The sequence below is a fragment of the Vigna radiata genome, unplaced genomic scaffold, assembly GCF_000741045.1.
Source record: "Vigna radiata var. radiata cultivar VC1973A unplaced genomic scaffold, Vradiata_ver6 scaffold_7, whole genome shotgun sequence".
NCBI lineage: Eukaryota > Viridiplantae > Streptophyta > Magnoliopsida > Fabales > Fabaceae > Vigna > Vigna radiata.
In genome coordinates, this window is record NW_014543262.1 from 2,520,923 (window position 1) to 2,545,600 (window position 24,678).

The 24,678-nt window shown below is 28.9% G+C and overlaps 1 protein-coding gene across 1 annotated transcript; it reads left to right on the top strand.

The window, feature by feature from the left end:
* The first annotated feature begins 7,530 nt into the window (after window positions 1–7,530).
* On the top strand, window positions 7,531–11,181 carry LOC106753996 (binding partner of ACD11 1). Its single transcript, XM_014635926.1, has 8 exons — window positions 7,531–7,741; window positions 7,852–7,955; window positions 8,452–8,527; window positions 9,087–9,158; window positions 9,238–9,303; window positions 9,695–10,035; window positions 10,277–10,400; window positions 10,730–11,181. Exons 1-8 carry the CDS (start codon window positions 7,727–7,729, stop codon window positions 10,751–10,753), a joined length of 822 nt encoding a protein of 273 aa, XP_014491412.1. The 5' UTR covers window positions 7,531–7,726; the 3' UTR covers window positions 10,754–11,181.
* The last annotated feature ends 13,497 nt before the right edge of the window (window positions 11,182–24,678 follow it).

Consider the following 24,678-nt stretch of genomic DNA (forward strand, 5'->3'; position numbering starts at 1 on the left):
ATGGAACACTAGATTTGAAGCAATATAGATGACACTTGTATTGTTAGCATAAAGAGGTGTTGGAACATCTTGAGGAAACTCATGTTCAGTCAAAAGAATATGAGACCAAATTATTTCAGAACAAGTAATAGACATGGCACAATACTCGGATTCAGTAGAGGATTAAGATATGTGTGTTGCTTCTTATTTTTCCTTGAGATCAATGAAGAACCTAGATGTACCAACCAGTGACTGATTGATGAGTGTCAAGACAACTATCCCCATCAACATCACTATAAGCAATTAACTTAAGATGTGTGCCAATGGAAAAAATAAACCTCGTTGAGAGGTACCTTTCAAATAAACCTCGCTAAGAGGTACCACCTAGTTGATGATGTATAATGTGAGTATTACATTGATGGATTTGATGAGATATATGAAAATATGATTCATCCAAGTGGTGCTTAGACTTGGTCAAGTGGCGTTCAACCCTAATCAAGTGGAACTCTGTGTAACTTACTAATGGGAGGTACTCAAAGAAATTTAAGTGTCACTTAAGTGCAATTCACCAATAGGTGGTGGCGCCCAACCTCGATGGCAAATTTTTCTCTTTGTGTTCATAGTGGTTCATAACGGTAAGCTTAATTGAAGTGACACCCAACACATGTAATATTATGAAATTTCTAATTTTTTATCTTTTATCTACACTTCCTTGGTTTCTAACCTTTCTTCACTTGATCCAAGAATTTTGTGTTCAATTATTAAACAAAAACTTGTTAGGATATTAGAAAGTTTACCAAATCAAACAAGTAATAAAGTTGAAAGTCTAAATATCATTTTTTCCAAGAGGCTTGTATGACTCTCGACAACTTTCACAATTCACACTCAATTAGACAACAAAGTTTACAAAACACACAAAGAAACTCTTTTTGTATTTTTATCAAATAATTAGTGTGTAACATAAATTTAACATAGAGTATTTACAATTGTCAAGACTAGATTTCATTCACTTCATTATCATGCACCTATAAATATCTTAATTCCACTTTCATGTTCAAATCAACTCACAAGAATACTCAAATCTTATTCCTAGTGACTTTGAGATATTCTCAACTCATCAAGTTTCAATTCTTTGAATCATCAACAAGCAACCATGCATTAAGTTCAAGAGTCTTAAGATTAGTGATGAATCATGTCCAACTCATAATATAACTTTCATTAAGTACTTAGTTTCAGTTTTAGGTGCAAAATACATTTTCAAATACCTAATGAACCAAATATCAAGCTATGGATGGTGAAACAAAAATAAATATTAATCATAGAAATCAAATACTAATATTGAAATAGAAAAGTATGTCTATTAACCTAGCAAAATACACAAGAAATTAGTTTATTACATCTAATCTCAACAAATAGGTTTAACTCTCCATGATGGAGAACCTAGGGTTTACAAAATTGAAGAATAAGGAATAAATTGAAACCATAGATTAGAATCAAGGCCTCTCCCAAGGTTTTTGGTAGTTGCTCCATGCTCCAATTACGCCTCTCATTCGCATCACCGATTACGCCGTCGCATCCACTTATTATGACAAGTCTCCTAAAGTACGTCATAATAACTCTTACTTTTATTACGAAAAGGTCATCAATTAGCTTATTATGACAGGTGGATTTCACCTATCATAATAAGTCGTCATAGAATCCTTTTTCTCCACCAGTGTAATTTCATGACTCATCTTCCTTTTCAACCTAAAAGGGGTAAAACCTTCATGGATGAAGATGAAAACCCAAAGAGGAGAACTAGGAGCTCCCCAACCGCCCAAACAGCCTTCAAGAACTTATTTTCAACATCCTAGGAAATTTCTAGTCGAGAAAACATGGGATATGATCCCTTTTTGGTTTGTGATGCATGTATTCAATAATTCCCACAATGTGCACTTGCTTGGCGAATAGGCTGAAGTGGATTACGTCTGAAGTTTGTACTTGAATAAATTGATAACCTTTGATATATTATAATATATTATTTAATATTATGAGATTTCCACTTATCTAAAAAATATTTCACAAATAAAACCCAAATACTAATTTTTTCTAAAATTTCCTAATAAAATCTAAATTATTTAAAATATAATAATAAAAATACCAATAAAAGATAAAATATTTATATTTTTCTAAAACTACTTAATAAATCCTTAATTATTTAAAAAGATAAATAAAAATATCAATTAAAGATAAAAATAAACATAATAAAAAACATGATAATGTCATGTCAATTAACAAAATGACATTAATTAAACACATGTAATATTTTGAAATTTTCTAGTTTTGTACAGATGAAAATATGGCTTGCTCTAAATGATGGAAATGGAACAAGACATTCTTGTTTAAACTACAAATTTAAAACCAATGGTACCCAAAGGATGGGACACGACCCATGTGAAGGAACAAGATTTGTGTCAAATGATGGAAACCCTCTTCACGCAAGTTGAAGGAGACTCCATGAACTTGATGTACTAGACGCGGAAGCGTGTAAAGATGAATGAAAATGTATTATTTTGTGAGTGAGTTGGATGTAGGGATGGCAAAAATACATGTGCCCAACAGGTATCCGCAAATAAAACTTTCAATGGATAGTTATTACTCACAAATATTTATTACACGCAGGTAGTGAGTATTTTAATACCTGCTTATAAACTGATCGTTACCCACATAAGATAAAAATAAAAATTAATTTATATTGTATTAAGTTTAATTTAATTAAAATTAAAATTAATTTATATTTTATTAGGTTAAATTTAATTAAAATTAAATTTATATTTATATTTAATTTAATTTATAGTATATTATATATATATATATATATATATTGTAATTATATTTAAATTTTATTTTAAAATTTTATAAATATATTTTTTAAATATTTGCAGGTATCCACGAGTACCCATGGATATTTTAAAATATCCGCTAGTAAATTCTAAATGGGTATTCACATGGGTAGTGGGTAGGTAGTCGGTAGATTTTTTTGTTGTGGGTCGAGTAGCGGGTAACTGCTATTTATGTCTGACCAGACACATTGTCATCCATAGTTGGATGTGTATCTTGAAGGAGGTTGGACCAACCATCAAGGAAAAAATTATGAGACATCAAGAAGACATCTATCCTAGATGAACTTAGAAACGGAAAGTTGCAAAATGGTAGAAATTCTCTATATTATTTTCAAGTATAAGTTTCTAAGTTCATTGTACAATGCTTGAGCACTCTCTTTATAAAAGGGGGGTGGGCTCAAGTCTTAACAAAGAAGAAAGTACATTGACATAGAAAAAATGCATTGAATTTAAAAGCTTCAAGAACCTTCTTCAAGAGTAGATGTAGGCACAATGTGCTTCTGCCTCTAAGTAAGGTTTCTAAGGATTAGTTGAGGCTTAAGCAAGCCCAAAAACTCACTTAGTTTGCATGCCTACTCAAGAATCAAGTTAAAAAACCAAAACTACAATTTAAGTCACAATCTGATTGTTTTAATCGATTATAGGTTTTTTTATAATTAATTAAAACAATTTAATATTTTTCCATAATCAATTAAATCGATTATGGGTCTAATTACATCAATAAATTCGTTGGAAAATTGAACAATAAAATTATCACCCAATTTGATGGAGTTTTTTTTGTATATTAAAGAAGATAAGTGAGAACAAGAGAGAAAAAAAAAAGAGAAAATTTATCACACAATTTGAGCAACAAAATTTATCACCCAATTTAAAAATTAATTCTTTTTGATAACCAAAACCTTAATAGCTAATTTTAAAGACCAATTTACAAATCAATTATAACTTTTTATTCATAGTAATCATTATTTTAATAACCAATAATTTTTAATTTTGTAAATTGGGATCTACATTAGTTTTGACTAATTATTATTATTTTTTCACTAAAATTAATTATCCTATAAAAAAATTATTGTAGTGTTAAATACATGTATATATACATAGTATACCTTCAGAAAAGAATACAATCTACCAAATTTTAAGCAATTAGACTATTTAGAAGATCGTTTCATCAAGTATATGCACATTGAGCAATCTCTACAAAATACATCAAGCAACAAAAATCCTAATTTATTTTAAAATTGTTTGAGTGACTACTTTTAATAGAGTTGACTTACATCTTTGGAAAAAGATACTATACAACAATACATCCAATAATCAAAGGATTTTTACATGTGTATGATGAGAAAGAGTATGTTAGTATAAGAAAAATATTAGGAAAATAAAAGTTGAAACTCCCACAATAGTTAAAGTGTGATACCTAGAATATTATCCTTAAATCAATATTCTAAACAACTCTAACACAACAACTGCAGATCCACATGTCATTTGTCAATGATCATCTTTTAAGGCCTAAACATATATGATTCATTCTAAGAAAATAAAATTAATGAATGATATATATTCTTGAATGCAAAAATTTACATGATCTTGAGTGTCAATTTATATAAAAAAAATGAGACATTGTTTTACTAGACAATAGCTAAAGTGATACATTGTCTTAGTAGACAATTGCCAAAAGAAATCATTTTTTTTTGTAAATTCTTTGCTTATATGAATCTATCTAACTTAGTAAAGAGTATTCTAGATTCATATAATCTATTTTAAAGTAGTATCCTTCCAAGTCAAACTTGTCTTCTTCTAAAGTTAAGAATGATACTTAACAAAATTAGAAATAACTTAGTTTTAAATATTTGTGTTATTTATGTAAGAGAGAGACAAGGAACATATTCACGAGTAATTTTGTGATATGATATAAGTTATAAGTGATAATGAAAATACATTTGTAATATGTAGATTATAATAAAATCTTTCAAGAATTCATTAAAAGAAAAAATTAAATATTTTAGTTTCACTATATCTATATAAAATAAGGTGTTCATTATATAATACAATACGTGTTTAAATTTCTTTCTTTGTGTTTCGGTTAAATTGGTTTGACGATCGGTCGTCCTTACTTGTTCTGCTCTCTTTTAATAGTCCAATCCTCTTCGAGAACACAATCCACTCCAATAGGTTGTTGACTTGTAGAAGACACTCTGACGTGGTAATTCCATGTATTTTTGTAGTGTTTCATATAGAGATTTCTATTTTATTATGATAGATTAAGGTGTCTTTACATTGTATATTTATAGGGTGCTTTGTTTTCTTGTCAGTGATGTTAAGTTATGTATTTGGGATTCAAAGTAAAGTAAAGTGGTTGTTTAAAAGTTATGAAAGTAAATTCCAAAGTGGAATCTCTTGGTGAGGTTCAAGTATGTTTAGAATGAATCATGGAGCTTAGTCTTGGGGTTATCCTGAACTCTAATGGTCTTTCATTCTCAAGTAGAGATGATTGACACATGTGGTGAAGAGTAGCAGGAGGTCTTAGTCTTTGGGGCTTCCAGTATGCTCCAAGGCCCGGAACAGACTAACCTTATGAGCGTGGTAGGGTAAAACCCTAGCAATGGCTTTACAAATCAGTAAAGGCCACCACAAGTGCACAACCCGCCATAGCTCGACAATCATTCTAAGCCTGGACAATCAAGTCTAAGTTTTGGATGTTTGAATTTAGTTGTTTTATATGCATGAAATGAGTGTGTTTATATATTACATCAACTTATGAATCTTTTATATCTAGCTTACCCTTCTATTTGCAATTGTCTTTGTATGTGGCTATGTACTTTGTTTGGCTATGATCATCCTGTGGGTGTGAGGAGAGGGTGAGGATCTTTCATTGGAGCATACTCTTGATGGCGAGGATGTTGTTGAGTAGATTTGTTTTATATTAGCTTTGTAGATAGTTTTACTTAACAAACTTGTATATAAAATTTGAAATTTATAGTTGTTTTTAGATAACTATAAGTTAGACTTTATATATAATTATAATTGTTCTATCATATAAGATGACTATAATATAGTTAAACACTCTATTTTGAGATATTACATATGACACATAATTACTAAACTAATTATGAAATTTGAATTATTTACTAAATAATATTTTAAAAATTCAATAAACAAACAGGAAATTTTTTTGAAAATCTAAATTCATTTATGATATTTCATATCAAACTTCACCAATGTAAAGTTTGACTTAAAAAATATTAAAAGGGTGTTGTTATTAAACATAAACATAATTTTGATGTGTATTAACATCATGAGTATGTATTAGTGGTCCCTAGAAAAGGACATTGATGGTTGTATTCTATCTTAATAGTTACAATCGTTGTGATTGGCTATAGTGGCGTGTTATTGCAATGATTTAATGGTGTTGGTTATTTGGTGTATAAGCAGCCACTTGGTGAACACATTCCTTCTCTTATTTATTATTAGTTGGAAATTTTCTGTTCATAATAAATTCAATCAAATCCAATCACACATGCTATATTTTTAAAAAAATATAATATCCATACTTTTCTTTTTTATCAAAATTACTTTTTTAGTCTTTTAGAGTTTCTATTAAAGCTTGAGACGGAGGTTTTAATTTTTTTATTCATGATTGTTAACATTCATGTAATTTTTCTTACGATGCAAAAGTCTTGTAAAATTATATTTTAACAATATTTTTCGTACAAATTCTCAAGAAAAAATAGCTTTAAAAATAAATAGGTTTTGTTCTTCTAATTTAAGATTTTATTTAAAATTTCAGACTTCTATAGATTGCGGATCTTATACTTTATGTTAACTAAGTTTTGGTATAAATTTTTAATTATGTTGAACTTATTTAAATTTTGTTAACATTTTAGATAGTTCAACACGTGTTTAGTCTTTATGTGTATTTATTAAAGTGAACACTAACTCAATAAGTAATTAACTTCGAAAACCTTTCAAATTAATAAATACATATAATAATTATTAAATATTAGAATATCTATTTAATTACCTTAACTATCAATTAAATTCAAATAAAATTAACATAATGCAATTTTTTTATTAAAACAGTAAAATATTATAGATTAAAAGTAAAATATATAATATTTATAATATTAAACGATATTTACCTTCATATTATGATTTAATTAAAATGTAACTTAGAATTAGTTCATACAAGGAATATTATAGATTATAGTAGTACTTCTAATTTAAATTTCATAGATATAACTATTTCAAAAGCCCATCACATTTAATATTGTTTACTAATTCTTTTAAGAATTTAGACAAAATCTTTCTTCTTGAGATTTTTAAGAATTTAATGGCTTATTGCTTTATTGATAATCGCGTTCCCGTATTACAACGGAAAGGTTAACATATAAGCCAACCTATACTTTTTTTATCAGAAGAATCTTCACATGACTTTATTCCAAAATTTTAAGAATAAATAGTTTATGCAGTTATAATATAATTTTTTTTGTTATTTAATTATAAATTATTATGCACTGTAATAGTTATTTTAAAAATAATGCAAAATTACGTAGAAATTAACTTTTGTCTTAGTAATAAAAAAAAAGTAAATGGGCAAAAGTTTAGAAGGACAATTGTGGAATTTACGTGAGAATCACTGCATTGTTCTTTGTGGTCTTTACGAGGTACCTGGGACATGATTACATTCTAAACATCACACATTCTCTGTAATTTCTTTCTTTTTCTCTCTGTGTTCTTCTTCAATACAACTCTGCTCTCTTCGGTGGCACAAAACCACTCCCAAGAACTTAACACGCGCCACCGTTTTCTCTCTCTTCACCAGCTCTGCTCTCTGTACAGAAACAGCTTCCGCTGTGTAAATCGCAATGCAGGCTACTGAGGTAACAAGCTCTTACTTCTTCTTTGAATTCAAAATCCCGTCTTTTCACCCTTTTCTTGTTGGAATTGGAGCATTATTTGATTTTCTGTTTCTGGGTGTTGATTATTGCAGACCAGGACTGTTCAAGTTAAGCAGCTTTCAGATCTAGCTGGTGAGAGAGAGATTCACGAGTTCTTCTCCTTTTCTGGAGAAATTGAGCATGTTGAGATCCTCAGGTGGGTAGTTTTTGTACCGATATTTGTTTGCCTCTTCTTGGTTGCTTGAATTGGGTTTCTGCTAGTTGTAATCCTCCCTACTGTGATTGAAGGGTGCTCAGAAAGGAAAAAGAAAGGGGGAAAGGGTTGGAAAAATCAGAGAAGAAATCATGGAGTGCTCTTAGTTTTGATTTTTTAATGATATTAAATTGTATTAATCAATGGAAAATGAAACAAATGACAGGTAAGGTATAAATTTTTAATTAGTTAAGCTGATAGGGTAAACTGTGTTGTCACAGTACATTAATCTTCTGTTGTTTTTTTTACCTTATCTTAGTCTAAAGCAAAGTAATTGAAGATAAACTCAAAGTTTTCTTCTACTTTAGGATTTGAACTCTTCTTGTGTATTCAAAGTTCATTCAATTATTGAACTTACGATTCTGTTTTTCCGAGTCAGCTTAAAGAAGTCAAATCTGTATTATGATAGTTTATTGTGTTGTTGTCTGTTTTGTTGCAGTGAAGGTGGAAAATCAAAGACTGCATATGTGACATTTAAAGAACCCAAAGCACTTGAAATTGCATTACTGTTATCGGTAATACCACTTTTCCTTTTATGACATTGTTGGAGCTGTGGTAGATTATCGAGTTGGATTTGTAATCATGGTAGGTACTAGGTATTGTGTACTGGATGTGACAGATGGTTGAAAGGGATCACTTTCATGCAATGCTCACTTAAGAAATGGAAGGAGACTGATTCTAGAAGGAGATCTTAAATTAAAATCCTTTAGCATCAACGCGCCATTTTATAGCTTATGTTAAAGAAGATTGCAAGCAAATGGAAGTTGTTGAGTTGTATTTTTAAACTTTTAGTAGCTGTTTTGCTAGCATCATAGCATTTTCATTTGAAAACACAGATATGTTGAACATTAAAATTAGAATGACAGAGTCTAATCATTTTTCACATTAGAAAGGTCTGTATTTTCTAGCAATGTCTATTTGGATGTATGAAGTAAGTCGATTCGTCTCTGGCCTGTTTTCATATAGCACCATAACATTTGGTCTTGTTATTAAGTTTTGGGAAGATATAAATCTTATATATGCCTTTGCAGCTTTTGGCTTGTGCGAGTAAAATATTTGTTGTCTTTTTCTCAGGGAGCAACAATAGTGGACCAAGTTGTGAGGATAACTCCAGCTGATAACTATGTACCAAATCATGAGATGCAGGTAAGAAGTCCAATAACTATAATATCGTATATGCACTTATTGACTAAAATTTAGTGCTTATCAGAAGCAATTTATGCAGGAAGAAAGGTTGGTGGAAAATGCTATAAACTTTGCTCCTTCTGAAAATGTCTCCTCAGATATTGAGGTAAATCCAGAAACCTGATTAAGATTTTGCATAATCTTGTTCTCTCCATGGATTTTTCTTCACTGGCATTTGGAGTGGACTAAAAAGTCGTATTGAATTTTTTATATTATACCCAGCGCTCTGTTAATTCATTGGAGTGTGTTTTGGATATACCAGATTACTGCATTTTGCATTCTGAAACTGGCAAAGAAAGTCCCTGTCATGATGTTTTGTTTGTTGCAAGTTACGTCAATTGCATCTAAATTTTGAAGCTTCTTGCATGGCGTCAATGTTTCATCTTTTTCTTGTAATCTTCAGCGATTCATTCCGTTAATGTTGTAGCTCGGCAATAATTACTAGAGCTGTTCACGTTTGATTGAGTTCATGGCCTTCTATATTATATCACTTTCAGGAAGGAAAAACCAGCCCCACCAATAGAAGAATCTACCTTACCAGAGCACAAGATGCAGTTACAAGTATGCTGGCAAAAGGTTCAGCAATAAGGCAGGATGCTGTGAACAAAGCTAAAGCATTTGATGAAAAACACCAATTGACTGCCAATGCATCTGCAAAGGTCATTTCTTTTGACAAGAGAGTTGGACTGACTGAGAAATTGACAGTAGGCATTGCTGCAGTGAATCAGAAAGTCAAATCTGTGGATCAGAGGCTTCATGTTTCAGATAAAACAATGGCAGCAATAATTGCAGCGGAGAGGAAGCTGAATGACACTGGATCGGCTGTCAAAACTAGCAGGTATGGTTGAATATGATGCATGATCTCCATTTCTGCTCTTGGATTTCTCCATGAAATTGTGATGAGTTTGTGGTGAGATCCAACCAAGAAATACAAAGTATAGTAAAATTTAGAAATTTCTTTAGTTGCTACATGCATTAACTACAGATTGGAGAGAAATGAAATATGCATGATGCTCCTTGAGTGTTTGGATGATGATAATAAGGTATAATTGTTAATGGATTGTCCTCGTGTTATGCAGATATGTGACTGCTGGAACAGCATGGTTAAATGGTGCTTTTAGCAAGGTGGCAAAGGCTGGACATGTTGCAAGTACTAAAACTAGAGAAAAATTTAATTTGGCTGTCTCAAACTTGACAACAAAGGTTTGATATGCTCTTGCAATATTAGTAATAAAGATAAAAGAAATTTTAAGCACTAAAATTGGACATAGTTCTGTAAGTATTTGTGATATTGTTTTCCAAACATAATTCAAGTTATATCTTGATAATCTATGTTAATTATTAGTTCAAATTTTTATTATATAGATTATCGAGGTAAAACTTCTTAATTGGAAAACCATTTCAAAACACTTGAAGAACCGGAACTAACCTTTGTCAAATTTTAAAGCTGTAATTTTTCTTTTGTTAAGGAAAATGAATAATGAGTAGAAGATAGCATTTTTTTTATATTATGTATTCATTGGTTGATGCAGGAACCGTCAGTGGCTGCAGCATAGGCCAGAATTCTGGTAATGAAGTCACTTCATCAGGTCTTTCAGAACGTGTTTTTTAAGCTATTTGAGCATTCACTGCTTTCTTTCTGTCCTTCAACAGTTAGATGCAAGTGGCAAATGCGGTGATTCATTTTCAATCCTATTTTTTGTATTCTTTTCTCACTCTGGTGTTCTGGTTGTTGCTTATATGTAATTTTTAGCATTGGTAATTTTGGCTTTCTTTCTATTTCTTTTTGTGAAAAGGAAATTATAGGTGTGTTATGCAACTGTGTTTCCTATGTCAAAAAAATAGTTTTGCATGTATAACTTGGTTCAAAGATTTACGTGGGAAATTAGCATCATGCAGACTACAGAATTCCATTGATTTGCTGATGCAATTGATGAAAATTGTAAAGAACTATCACTATGTTGTATTAGCCCAGTTGTTCTAATTTTTGTGTGTTTCAAAATGTAACATCTTATCATGGATGAAAAGTAACAAGCATGGTCAAGACCATGTTCTGATAATAACAATCATTAGGATCAACGCAGGCGTAATAATGGGCATTGCTGCCCTCCACTTTTGACTAATATGATGGCGTTCTTGTCGGCTGATGAAAGGGTCCTCAGCATACAGACAAATCCTTTTAAAATAATAGTTTTTTTCAAAACTATTAGATTTGTTTGAATTTGTACAAATCCTTTGTACAATCATCAAACGTTGTTTCACGTGCTACTATGTTCTCATTTTTATCTCTTCTCAAAGGTCTTTCTCTGTCATTATCTCTAATAAGAATTATAAAAGTATTTCTATACCCATGGTACGTCGCATTTGGATGCTTAAAAGTGTTCACATTCTCTAAAATCAAAATTTTTGCGCTCGAGACTTAGATTGACTTCATATTACTGAGCAAGATTAGTTACATAATGAGTCTTTTTTTAGTGGTAAATTAGGTCTTTGAAAGTTTTTGTGTGGCATTTAGGTCCTGTAGTTTTCTTCTGTTTAACCTTGTTACCAACCCTTAGTCAAATGAACCATTGGTATCCATATCCAGCTGAACTTTTTGTAGCATTTGTCTAATATTTTAAAGATGGTTCTTATGTGCTCACTTTTGTTCGGTTCAGAAGTTCCAATTCCAATGCTTCATTTGGCAGAGTTGGTTCATTTAATATAAAATTTCATATTAATATTAGAAAATTTGAGTTTATAAAATAAACTAACTATAATAAAAAAATATATCTTGACTTTGTAAGAATAAAAAGAACTTATTATATAATAAAAATTTAAACTTAATTATTTTGATTTCCTTTTTTTCACTTTAAAAGAAATGGTTCGGCACACTAGATAATAAGAGAACAAGTGGGTTAAATTACTTAATTCACCTAATCATTTTTTAAATCTCACCCACTCATTAATAAAAGAAGGAAGCTATTTACTTGAGTTGTGTCACTGTTATTATTGTTTTCATGACTTTAATTCTATCTCTCCAATTTTTTTTAATTCTAATTTTATCTTTAGGTTAAAACTTTTTTACTTTTATGATTTAAATTTTTTTAATTAGTTTGAAAATCCTATTTCTACTCATTTTTATTGTATAGTTGCACCCCACCATCTCTCACGAATTCCTCTCTTCTTCCATTTCCGGTTTACATCTCGTTTTTAATCATAACTTCAAAAACAAAGAAAACAAAAAGATACAGACTCTTGACTCTGAAATTTGAGGGTTCAGTGTCAATCGGTGAGTTCTAACCTCCATTATCCTAAAAATGAATAATTTGTAAAGTGCTCTAATAATTTCATGAAAGAACAAGTAAAGCCCCACCAATTTTGACTATAGTAGAGAGTTTCTAAACTAACTCCATCAATTTCTAATACATTTTTATAATGAGTATCGTAAGCCAATAATAGTGTATCTATATCCTGTTCTAGAAGTTATAGTTATCATGTAATTTATTTCTCTATCAGCTTGGCCAAGATTTGATATAGTTTGACCAAGATCTAAAACAACTCGAACAACAACCCATTCCAGCCTTTTTAACTCGGAATTAGCCTATCATCAGCCTATTTTTATGTAAAAAAGTAAAAAAAGTTAGTTTGTTTTTATGTCATATTAGATTTTCGATGACAGAAAATAAAAAATGGATGAGCAAGCCTGCCAACCTGGTAGTGGATCGGGTCAGATTGTAAAGTTTAACCCATTTTTAAGTGGTAAAATAGCTCAATCTATATCGTTTTTGGTAGGCCAATGTCGGGTTGAGCTTAAATAGGTCGGGCTAGTCCATTTTCTCATCCCTAATTATAATAGTCATATTGATGATGACAATGATCACTAAAAAGGTGATTTGATAATTTATATATTTTATAATGTAATAATTAATATATATTTTGGAATATAATAATGAATATATTTTAAATATTTAATTTTTGTTAGATAAATCTTATAGAAGTTTGATGAAGTAACAAATTAGTTTGTTAGGTAGGTTAAATAAGATTTATAAAAAATTTTTGTGGAGTCATTTGGAAAATCATCTATTAGGTAGTCTAATAGATAAAATTTGTTGAGACTAAAACTATTCTTAATTCAATTTCATAAGTGTTTATGTAAAGGAATGCTTGAAGATCTCCAAAATCTATTATTGGCAACTTCATAAGAATTGATTTTATATTAAAACACATATTACTAATGCACTTTTATCTTACATAGTAAAATCGCTTCATATTATCTTTTTTTTTTAAAATAAAAGATACAAGTATTTTTTTAAACACTAAGTCACTTACAAATTTTATGAGTCATTTATATTTATTGTTTCTATCTTATAAGGAAAAATAGTTATACGAATATAAGAATTTTAATCATTCTATGATTTTCCTTCTTTCCCAACATCTTATTTTGACCTTAAAGACCAACTTATTTTTCAATATCAAAATCTTTGTGCAACCGTTTGTGAATTTAAAGAAAACATCTTTCATCTTTGAACTCTTGGGCCTTCTTGAAAATATGTGACCACCTCACATTGAGTAAGAAAGTACAAATTTCATGGTCATAAGTGTGATCAAATATGGGAGAAATTATCAAAAGAACATGGAGAAGAGAAGCATGAGAAACTTTGTAGAATTGGTTGTGGTTGATGTGGTGCACTCTTGTAAATATGATACCCATAAAAGCAAAAGAAAGAGAAAAAAAGAAGAAATAAAATGAAATAATGTGACTGCAAGATGATGTTTGGTTGTGTTCTAGGTTTCAAATAGAAGAGAGTAGAATGTAAAGTTTGTAAAGTTGATGTAATTGTTCTCTATACTCATTCATGCTACCTAGATACATTAATTTCCTTCCTCGCATTTTCACAACACCAAAGAAAGTCCTTGTTGATGTTTGTATGTTTTGAAAAGTCTTGGCTCTTGAAATGAAAAGTCTTGGCTCTTGAAATGAAAAGTAAACTCTAATTGTGTGTAATTAGTGGTAGAAGAGAAAATAGAAAACACCCATGTACATTATTGTGCTTGAATGACACTTTTTTCTAGTGAGGATTGGTTCCTTTGATTGATAAATGAAAACATTTCTGACATGGTTATTAGTCTTTCTTATAAAGCATGTGCATACATTCATGTGATATGTGCATAATGAGCATTATAGCCAAGGGTTTGCAAGGTTACCCATATTCTCGTTGAGTTGATTTTGAAAGGGGAGCATTCATGAATGTTATTTGAATTGATTGGGTAAACTTGCTATGTCATTGTTAGACCATTATTGAGTATATGTCTTTCTAAGCTAAGTTACCTTTTACTTGAGCACAACCAAGGTTTTAAGTGTGGAGGGTGATAATGTTTTTTTTTACGTGTTTTGGTGTGTATGTTTTAGTGAATAAAGTAAAGTCTTCCTAACTTTTACCTTGTTTTATCCTAAGTTTATCTTCTTTTTGTATTTTATTTCTTTTATTATGCTTACTTACCTCTAATCTCTATTTTGAGTGCATGTAATAAGAAAATAGGAAGCTTTTTGATTTAGCCAAATAAGATGGAATCCAAGAAAGCATGAAAAAGTGGTAGAAGTGGAAAGTTGAGAAACTGATATGAGGCTGAGCATAGTCTGTAACATCCTGATTTTTGGGATGTTCTGATTACGAGAGAAAAATTAAAATTTTTAAAATCATAATACCATTGTGGAAATCCGACTATATAATACCGAAATTACTAAGATAAAAACGAAATAAAGTAAACCTAATTACATTGTTTCTAAAATTTATAGCACAAAAACTTTAAATAACACAAGTCTTTTTCCTACTCTCGCATCTCTATCATGCATGCATCTGGAGCATCTGCAACATCTCCTACTCCTATATGACCAAAAGTTATATGATCATCGTAAGATACAGACACAACCACAAACACAAACACAAACAAATATGGGTAAGCTACCATAACACAACCAATAACAATAAAATCTATACATAGGAAGCAAGTACAACTTAATAACAAATCAGTCATCTACAACGCTATTATACTAATAAAATCATTTCTACACCATGATCATCATCAACATCCTCATTAACTATATCAAGACCATCAACGTTATCCTTATCAACATCGTCTCCAAACACATAGTCACTACGAATTCCCAACATTATCATGAATCCTTCGTCATGAATAATACGATGAGCCTTCACAATATCATAACTCCATAGTGAAAAAAATTAGTCACATTCTTGTACCCTACCTCACAAACCTGTAGCCTCTCTTATAGGTCTCCTATAGTCTTTCCTACAGGTCTGCTTGAGTTGTCTAACTATAAATATCACATTTACTCTAAAACTGTTTGATGTGTTTTTTAAGTGAATATTTGATTCTAAAAGAAGATCTCTAAACTCTTTGATAATAAGAGATTGACCTCTCACATTATCCAAATCTCTTTTTATATAGAATTTTGTTTTTGGATCGTTTTTATAGAAATCATGTTTATGTGTAAGTAATAAAGTGGGTAAGGTCTTCTAGAATTTGTTAATGAATTTTTTCCAATCGAAGGAGGATGATGTGATACTAATCAAGTTGAAAGGAACAATACAAAAAGAATGGCTTAGCATCATTGAAGGAAGTGTATGAATAGGGTGACACTTAATGTAACCCTTAGAGCACCCCCAATGAATGGAGTTTAATGTTTAATCCAACTAACACTCAACTATAAATAGGAGTTACATCCATTGTATGTAACTGAGTGTATTGCTTCCATTTTGAGTCTTATATTGTGCGATTAGCTCAAACGACAATTATAACTTCTATTTATCTTTGACTGTTATAATTTTGGTGCGGGTTCCTTCATTCTTCAACCACATAAGTGTTTTTTCATTTGGTAATTGGTGTATCTTATTCTTTATTCAGTTCATATATCTTCATTTTTCAATTCCAACACACATTCTATTTAACTCACGTTGTCTTTTCTGTATTAAAATCACTAAATCTAGAGCATTTTATTCTAACAAATATAGCATATCTTTAATTAATTCAATATAATAATAAATTCAAATTCTAGTTTACATAGGAATAATAAAAAAATCAGTCAAATTTGATGTGTTTTATATTAATTCATTTGTCAATGTTAAAAATTTGTTTTTCAAAAGATAGACCAAATATTAAAAAAGTCGAGCAACCAATGACCAAACTATTTAGATAAATGCAAAACAAAAATTAACAAATTTAATAATTTTGATAATAATGATTTAACTTTTGGATTTTACTAAAACAATAACACATAATTCATAAATTAATGTTTTGGTATCATTAACTTTATATTTCACGAAAGAGAAATGATGAATAATGAAGAAAAGTAAAAAAACATTAAAAATGTATATTATTTGATTTGATTAAATGGATGAGAAAAGCAAATAAATAAATACATCTGACTTCATATCATACGTAAAACTAAACGAGAATAAAATAGTTAATAAACAAGATTCTTCATATGCCGCTTTATAATCACACAATTTGTTACCAATTTTATTACCTTTATTATCTATAAATACCTACTTATAATAAACAATAGTTATTTTCAAATAAATATAAAATTAAAAAATTAAAAAATATTTATTTATTTATAATTTTTATAGAAATTTTAATTTCAGTAATTATTATAATATTTAACTTTTTATTATATTTATTTTATTTATACCATCATATAAAAAGAATTTTCTTTAACTTATTAATTAAATGATTTTATTCTTTAAAGGAGATATATTCTTTTATAATTATCAATTGTGTCTAAATATACCTGGCTAACTTCTCCATTAAATATAATTTACTTAATTCCCCCTTAAAATATAACATAGATACATTTTTTTTTTTAATTTTAAAATCACTCTTGTATAATTATATATTTTTTAAATTGTATTGTTATAAGTGAATATACACTCGGGTATATGTTTCCATTGATAGCTGATAATCATAATATCCGGATTAGTAGAATCTACACATAATGGATTATACATTTGTAAATAGTTATTAAAATATATCATTATTAAAAAAATGTATAATTTCCTTTTATCCATTTCTCTTATTATATTTTTTTGCCAACACTGTGGAGAAACTATTGGATTCAGTAAGTATTGCAGCAAATAAAATAAAACAATCTTAATTTACTTGAACTAACTATTGACTATTTTAATTTTTTTTTGGGTTCTTAATTATATCCTTCAACATATAACCTGTCATTACATTCTTATATTAAAAAATGAATTGAAGATGCATCATATCCTTAATAAAAGAAGCAAGAACATGTGCACTTTAGTGTCAACCTCAAGACAAGGATAGATAATTGAAAATGAATTAATAGTTTATCTCAAATTAGGTCAACAACAAGTTTTCTTAACAAAATGGAGAAATTGTGTTCAACCTTTTTTTAAGGAAGAAGCCAAAATCATTTTTGGCTTTCAATCCACATTTGCCAACAAGAAATATAAAGAAATATATCGATTTCATTGTCAAAAACTTATCTTTACCAATATTTTTTTTTCTTTTTACGAGAAAAAGAAGAGAAAAGTCATGTTTTATATTAAAAAAAATACGGGATAAACTCTATAGCTAAATAAACAATTCTAATAAAATAGCTAAGTAAACAAGTTTTTCTTTTCTCTAAATTTTTCTTTCAATGAGAAAGTCAAATACTAAATTAGATTAAATTATTTCTTCCTTGCATTACTACTTCTCTTTCCTTCAAATTCTAGCAAACGAAACATGATGGAAAGTTAAGAAGATTTTACGTTTTCTCTTTCTCGTAGCCAAAGGCTAGATTGTCCTTTTCGGATAAATAAAACCTAACATCCCTTGCAACTATAATTTAACTAACTATTTTTTCTGTAATTTTTTATTTAATTCATGGTGAAACACTCAACACCGATACATGATAACAATGGATATAAAAAGTATATGTATTTCAAGTTTCAAATTTAAATGTTATGAATAGTAAAATAAATACTAATAGAAGTTTGCTCCTTAAATGAATATATTATTGGAATTATAATATTGTCTTATAGTTAAAACTGGATGATATTATATGGAAATACAATACTTTTTTATTGAAATATCTAATAAGGTAAAATATCTTTCCTTCATGAGTTATTAATATTACGAATTAATAAGAAATAAGTTTAACTCGAAAAATAAAATGAAGTTTTATATATGTTCTTATATAGTTAAAATATACTCCTTTAACATTCTATGAAAAAACTCTTTGTCATACTCTTCGGTTTTAATGAGATGTTTTTTTCTTTGTTTCTGGATAGTATGAGACGTGTCCAAGATTTGATATTGCCAATACGTGATATGGTGGTTTGTTTGTAAAAGATAATTGGATATTCCAAGTTAGGTATGTGTGTGAGACAATTTATATTGAATTACATAATTATCTCATCAAGAGTTTTACCTAGTTGGATCTAGGCTTCTTTGGTGGTTACCATTTTTAAATTGTTCTAGGGTTTCATCCATATAGAGTTCTAATATTTTTATTAATTATATTAGATCCTTATTAGTAGGGATGACAACGAAATGGGTGAGACGAGTTTCACTATCACTTATCCTTAAAGAAAAAGAAAATAATGGTTAGATATTTGTATCCATACTCGAACTCATACGTGTTTTCTTACTATTTAAATATCAATTACTTAATTTTTATAAAAAAAAATTATAGTAAAAACACTAGAAAAATGGGAATTACCTACTGATATTTTACATACGAATTTTGATCCATATGTAACACATGTATTACAGAATTTTACATACAAATGTTGAAATGAGAGTTATATACGGATTTTACCTCCGATATTTTCATATGTAAAATTCATATATAATGTTGACACGTTTAAGCGAAAAATTTACCTAAGAATATAATCCGTATGTAAGCATTTAAAATTCATATGTAATTAGAAGATGCATTACCTACCAATATTACATACAAAATTTTAAAATAAATTATTAAAATTAATAAAAAATAAAAGTGAAAGTGTAGGCTTTTGTTGTTTTGTGCCTCAAAGGTTCTTCATTCTCATTTTCCCTTCTTCTTTCTGATTTTCACGAGCCTCAACCAATCCCCCTCGTTCTCATTTCCCCTTCTTCTTCTTCTCACCTTGAGTCCATTTGCGTATCACTCCCGCTCACTTTCACTCCTTGTCGCCATTATTGTTTCTCGTCATTAGTCCATCTAGGCGTTTTGGCATTGTCGATGACAGGAAGAGCATCTGGTAAGTAATACTCTCTCTCATCGTTCATTCATAAAGCCCTAAAATTAAAAATCTAGAAAATCCTAATTGAATGCCTTGGTATTTGTAATAATGGTCCGGTGGTTGAATTAATTATTGGTATAATAATGTTTGGTAAGCATAATAGGTAATAATTTTTGGGGTATTTGAGAATCATATGTTTAAGTTTGTGTGGATTTATCTGTATGTAATTACATAATGATTTATCCTTATGGAATGATACTTATGACCACATTACATATGGATTTTTGTCTGTAAATAGTCTATAGGTAATGTGATTTTATATATGAATTTTGGGTGTTATATATGGTTTTGGAAGTTAGAGATCAACTTTTTTTCTTATAATGAAAAAATATAATATTATCAAATATTCAATATTAAAATAGGGTGTTCTCGTTTCTTCATTATCAAATATTGAAAATAATTTTTAATTGTATAAATTTTAAATTAGAACACCAAATAAAATTTTATGAGAATTAAAATATTTATTAAATTTGCAAATATTAATGAAACCTAGTTGATAAAATTTAAAACAAAAATATAAAAGGAAAAAAATATTCAAATTAAAAAATATTTTAAATGTCTCTTCACTTTAGCTTTTTAAATTCTAATGAAATCTCTTCTTTTATACACTGATAAAAATTATAATACACCATTTGATCAAAATTACAAAAATTCTCTTCAAATGAAATAAAAATTAATAATAAGACAATAGAGAAGATAAGTTGTTTATATTACCTATGAAATGTTTATGTTATATATTAAACACTTAACTTCAGAGTTAAACATTTTTGTGTGAAAAAAATATATTAAAAAAAACATAAATATTCAAATGTGAGATATAAAAAATATTTAATTGACATATTGAATATAATTACACAAAGTTATGATAAAAGAAAAAATATTTGGAAATGTGAATAAATTCCTTAACCAGCCAAACAATAGAAAGTGTGAAGTATATATATATATATATATATATATATATATATATATATATATATATATATATATATATATATATATAATTTTTCTTAGTATCATCTCTCTAAATTTGGTAGACAAATTCTCATCCTTTTGTTAAAAGTATCCAAGATTATTTTCAATCGATTAAAGTTACAGGAAGAGTGGGTTTCTCTTTTATTCTAAAATTCTCGTATTCATACTTAAGTGACTGTAATGGTTAGTATTTCGAAGTTTCACCAATTCTATTAGCTGAGAAATATTATTCTTTAAACTAGTACATCTTATGATAAATATTTTGGTTGATTTAGTAGTATTTAGGGTCCTAATAATTTTGATGGTTTCTAACTATCAACTAGTTTTAAATTGAAATAATTAATCTTTATTTATTAATTAATTCTTGTATATTTAGTTTCCTTTTATTTAATTTAATTATTAGTGTTAAATATTAATTATTATAATTTGATATTATAATAATTGATATTAAACTGGTAGAGTTTATTTCTTTTTAACTCTTTCTAATTAGGTTATCAATTTATATATTTATACTATTGCAATCCAATAATCAAATAAGAAATTCATCCAAAATACTCAAGTATAAATATCAAGTATTTTGGATGAATTTCTTATTTGATTATTGGATTGCAATAGTATAAATATACAAATTGATAATTTAATTAGAAAGAGTTAAAAGGGAATAAACTCCATATTATAATAATTGATATTAAATTGGTGGAGTTTATTCCCTTTTAACTCTTTCTAATTAGGTTATCAATTTGTATATTTATACTATTGCAATCCAATGATTAAATAAGAAATTCATCCAAAATACTCGTATAAATATCAAGTATTTTGGATGAATTTCTTATTTGATCATTGGATTGCAATAATATAAATATATAAATTGATAACCTAATTAGAAAGAGTTAAAAGGGAATAAACTCTACTAATTTAATATCAATTATAATAATTGATATTTAACACTGATAATTAAATTAAATAAAGGGAAATTAAATATACAAGAATTAGCTAATAAAGGCTAATTATTTCAATTTAAAACTAATTATTATAATTGATATCCTCCCGCAAGTTGGACGATCTGGAAGAGAGATGCAACTTGAACAGTAATGAGTCAAACCGATGATGAAGCAGGAAGGCTTTGTGTTCTGCTTTAATTGAGGAACGCCCAATCTGCATCTTTAGACACCATGTGGAGACGCTCCTTTAACTGCGTGAGGTATAAGACGGTCCTGTCGACGCAGGTTTGATAAGCAAGATTCGGAGTTGGAGGTACAACGGTGGTGGAGATCGTCATTGGCGGCACAGGAAAGGATTCATCTGGATATTTGAGAAGATCATAGTCATCAAGAAAAACTTCAACTAATTTAAGGGCAGAAGCTTGGTGACACTGCTAAGGGTGATGCACGTGAATAGTTTTGATGGCTTATGAGGGTTGTTTAATAGATGAAGAGTTGTCGTTGGCCATGGGAGGCAAAAAGAAAAGGAAGGATCGACGTCCTATGTTGAAGAAGATAAAAAAAAAAAAAAACAAAACATCCATGAACAAGTAAAACATAAAAGACATTAGATGAAAAAGAGACTTTTAGGGGACCACTAGGCCACCGACGGCAACAAAGACAAAGTAGAAAAGGATCAGAAAACCTGCTCTGATACCATATAGAAAACCTACTCTAATACCATATAGAAAAGTATTTTGGATGAATTTCTTATTTGACCATTGGATTGCAATAGTATAAATATACAAATTGATAACCTAATTGGAAATAGTTAAAAGGAATAAACTCCACCCAGTATAAATATACAAATTGATAACCTAATTGGAAAGAGTTAAAAGAGAATAAACTCCACCAATTTAATATCAATTATTATAATATCAAATTATAATAATTGATATTTAACACTAATAATTAAATTAAATAAAGGGAAAATAAATATACAAGAATTAGCTAATAAAGACTAATTATTCCAATTTAAAACTAATTATTATAATTGATACTAACTTTTTCTTCTTATTTCTTTGGAAATAGCAAGTTTCAAGTAAGATAAACGGTTTTGAATTATAAATTATTATGATACTATGTAATAGAAATATGTTGAATATTGAAATTGTTAAAATGGTTAAGATTTTAATTTGTGATTATTTGCTTTGATTTGGTTAATAAGGATAGGTTTTTGAACATAATATTTGGTTTAAATACTCCATTCAAATTGATAGTTGATAGTAGATGTGGTATGCAAATGCCATAACAAATGAGTGTAAAAAGTGCCAAAATATCAAGATATGACAGAACATAGTATATGAGATTATTTTTTTTTTTTTGTATTCTGATGTACTTTTTTGTTAAATAGGCAGCAGCATAATACATTTTTACAGTAATATGAGATATTGCAAGAGATATGTAATAAAGGAATAAATTATATGATTTTCTATTTATAAAATAATTGCTAACAACAATCTATTAAAGGTATAAAATAATTTAATAAAGACTAATAAATACATAATAAAATATATTAACATCCTCTCTCAAATTGATGTTGGTAAGTCAACCAACAACAATTAACAAGAAACTAACGATGTTATCAAAACAAGACTTTGGTAAATATATCAGGAACTTGAAGATCAGTAGAGATATGTAGGGTAGATAGATGATAGTGTTAGTCAATGTTTCTCGAGTATACAAATAATTTGCTTAAATATGCTTGGTATGTTCATGACACGCTAGATTTGGAGAAATCTTAATAGCAATCATATTATCTGCATGAATAGGTGTAGATTGAGAAAATCCAAGTTGCTCCAAAAGACCACATAACCATACAACTTCAACACTAACAGATGACATTGAATGATATTAAGCCTCAATAGAAGATTTAGAAACATGATCTTGCTTCTTACATTTCCAAGAAATTAAGGCACCACCAAGAAACATACACCAACCTGTAGTAGATCGACGCAAAATAGAGAATGGGATCCAACAAAATATCTCTTTCATCTTTTCAATACTTGACATTGACTTCCGTAGAAGTATCAACTAACATAGTTCCATCTAATCCTATCAATTGAATAAGATCTTGAATGTACTTTTGTTGGTTTAAAAATATTTCATTTGATTAATGATGTACCTTCAATCCTAAAAAATAGATTAATTGTCCAAGATCTTTCATGCGAAATGTTGCATGTAGCTTAATATGCAACTTCTTAATTAAGTCATGATCGGTAGCCGTAATGATGAGATCATCCACATAAACCAAAAGGAGAACTATACTAGTGGGAGACTTAATTATGAGAGAAGATAGAATAGTCATATTGACTCTATGTGAAAGAGAACTAAAGTAGAGTAATATGAAACTTCTCAAACCAAGCCCGGGGATCCTCTTTAAGCCCATATAAGGAATGTCGTAGTTTACAAACATCAGTGAAAACAAGAAATAAGCACACTAAAGGGAAGTTTCACGTAGATTTATTCTTTGAGATCACCATGAAAAAAGATATTATTCATAGGTTTAATATCTATTTTGGTCCCTCTTTTCGGGGGGTTTGTTCAAAGTGGTCCTCCCTTTTTTAAAAAGTTCACTAAAGTCCTACTTTTTGCAAAAACTGTGCAAGTTAGTCCTTATTGCTAACGGCGTTAGTTTTGCTAACGGCAGAGCTGTCTAGTTGGCAAATATTTGATTATGTGTAACATTTTGATTGTGTTGGCACTGTTATGTGTTAAACAAAATTTATTAATTGTGACATGGAATGTAATAAAACTATGGTTAAATTAAAAATTGAAATTGGGGTAATTTGGGTTAATTAGGTAGGTAAATAGATTGTTGGTCAGATGCAAATTTTATCCAAATTTGATTGAGATTTTCTGGGCTTGCGATTAGGGTTCATCAACCTTCAATCCACCATATTACTTGCGATTATTGATACCCATACTTATTTGTTTCTCCGTGATTGGAAGACCCTTTGCTCTATGAAGATCGAAAAACTAGTTATTCCCGCAAGAAATGAGGTCACTGAATATGGTTGGAAGGCCCTTTGATTGGAAGGCCCTTTGGCTTCACACATCTGGACGAATCACTCAGGCAAGAAATGAGGTCACTGAATATGGTTGTCTTCCCTAGTATTGATATGTTACAGAAGCTGTTAGTGGAAAGTAATAAAATTGCAGGTGTTGATGCTGTTTTTTTCAACGCAAATTTCAGCGAGTTACTTTTTCTGGTGCATACGTTTTACTGAC

Excerpts from the sequence above, each read along its gene's own strand:
- LOC106753996 (XM_014635926.1), top strand. Across the intron at positions 10,036-10,276 it reads TCGGCTGTCAAAACTAGCAG|ATATGTGACTGCTGGAACAG; the intron begins GTATGGTTGAAT and ends CGTGTTATGCAG. Across the intron at positions 10,401-10,729 it reads TCTCAAACTTGACAACAAAG|GAACCGTCAGTGGCTGCAGC; the intron begins GTTTGATATGCT and ends TGGTTGATGCAG.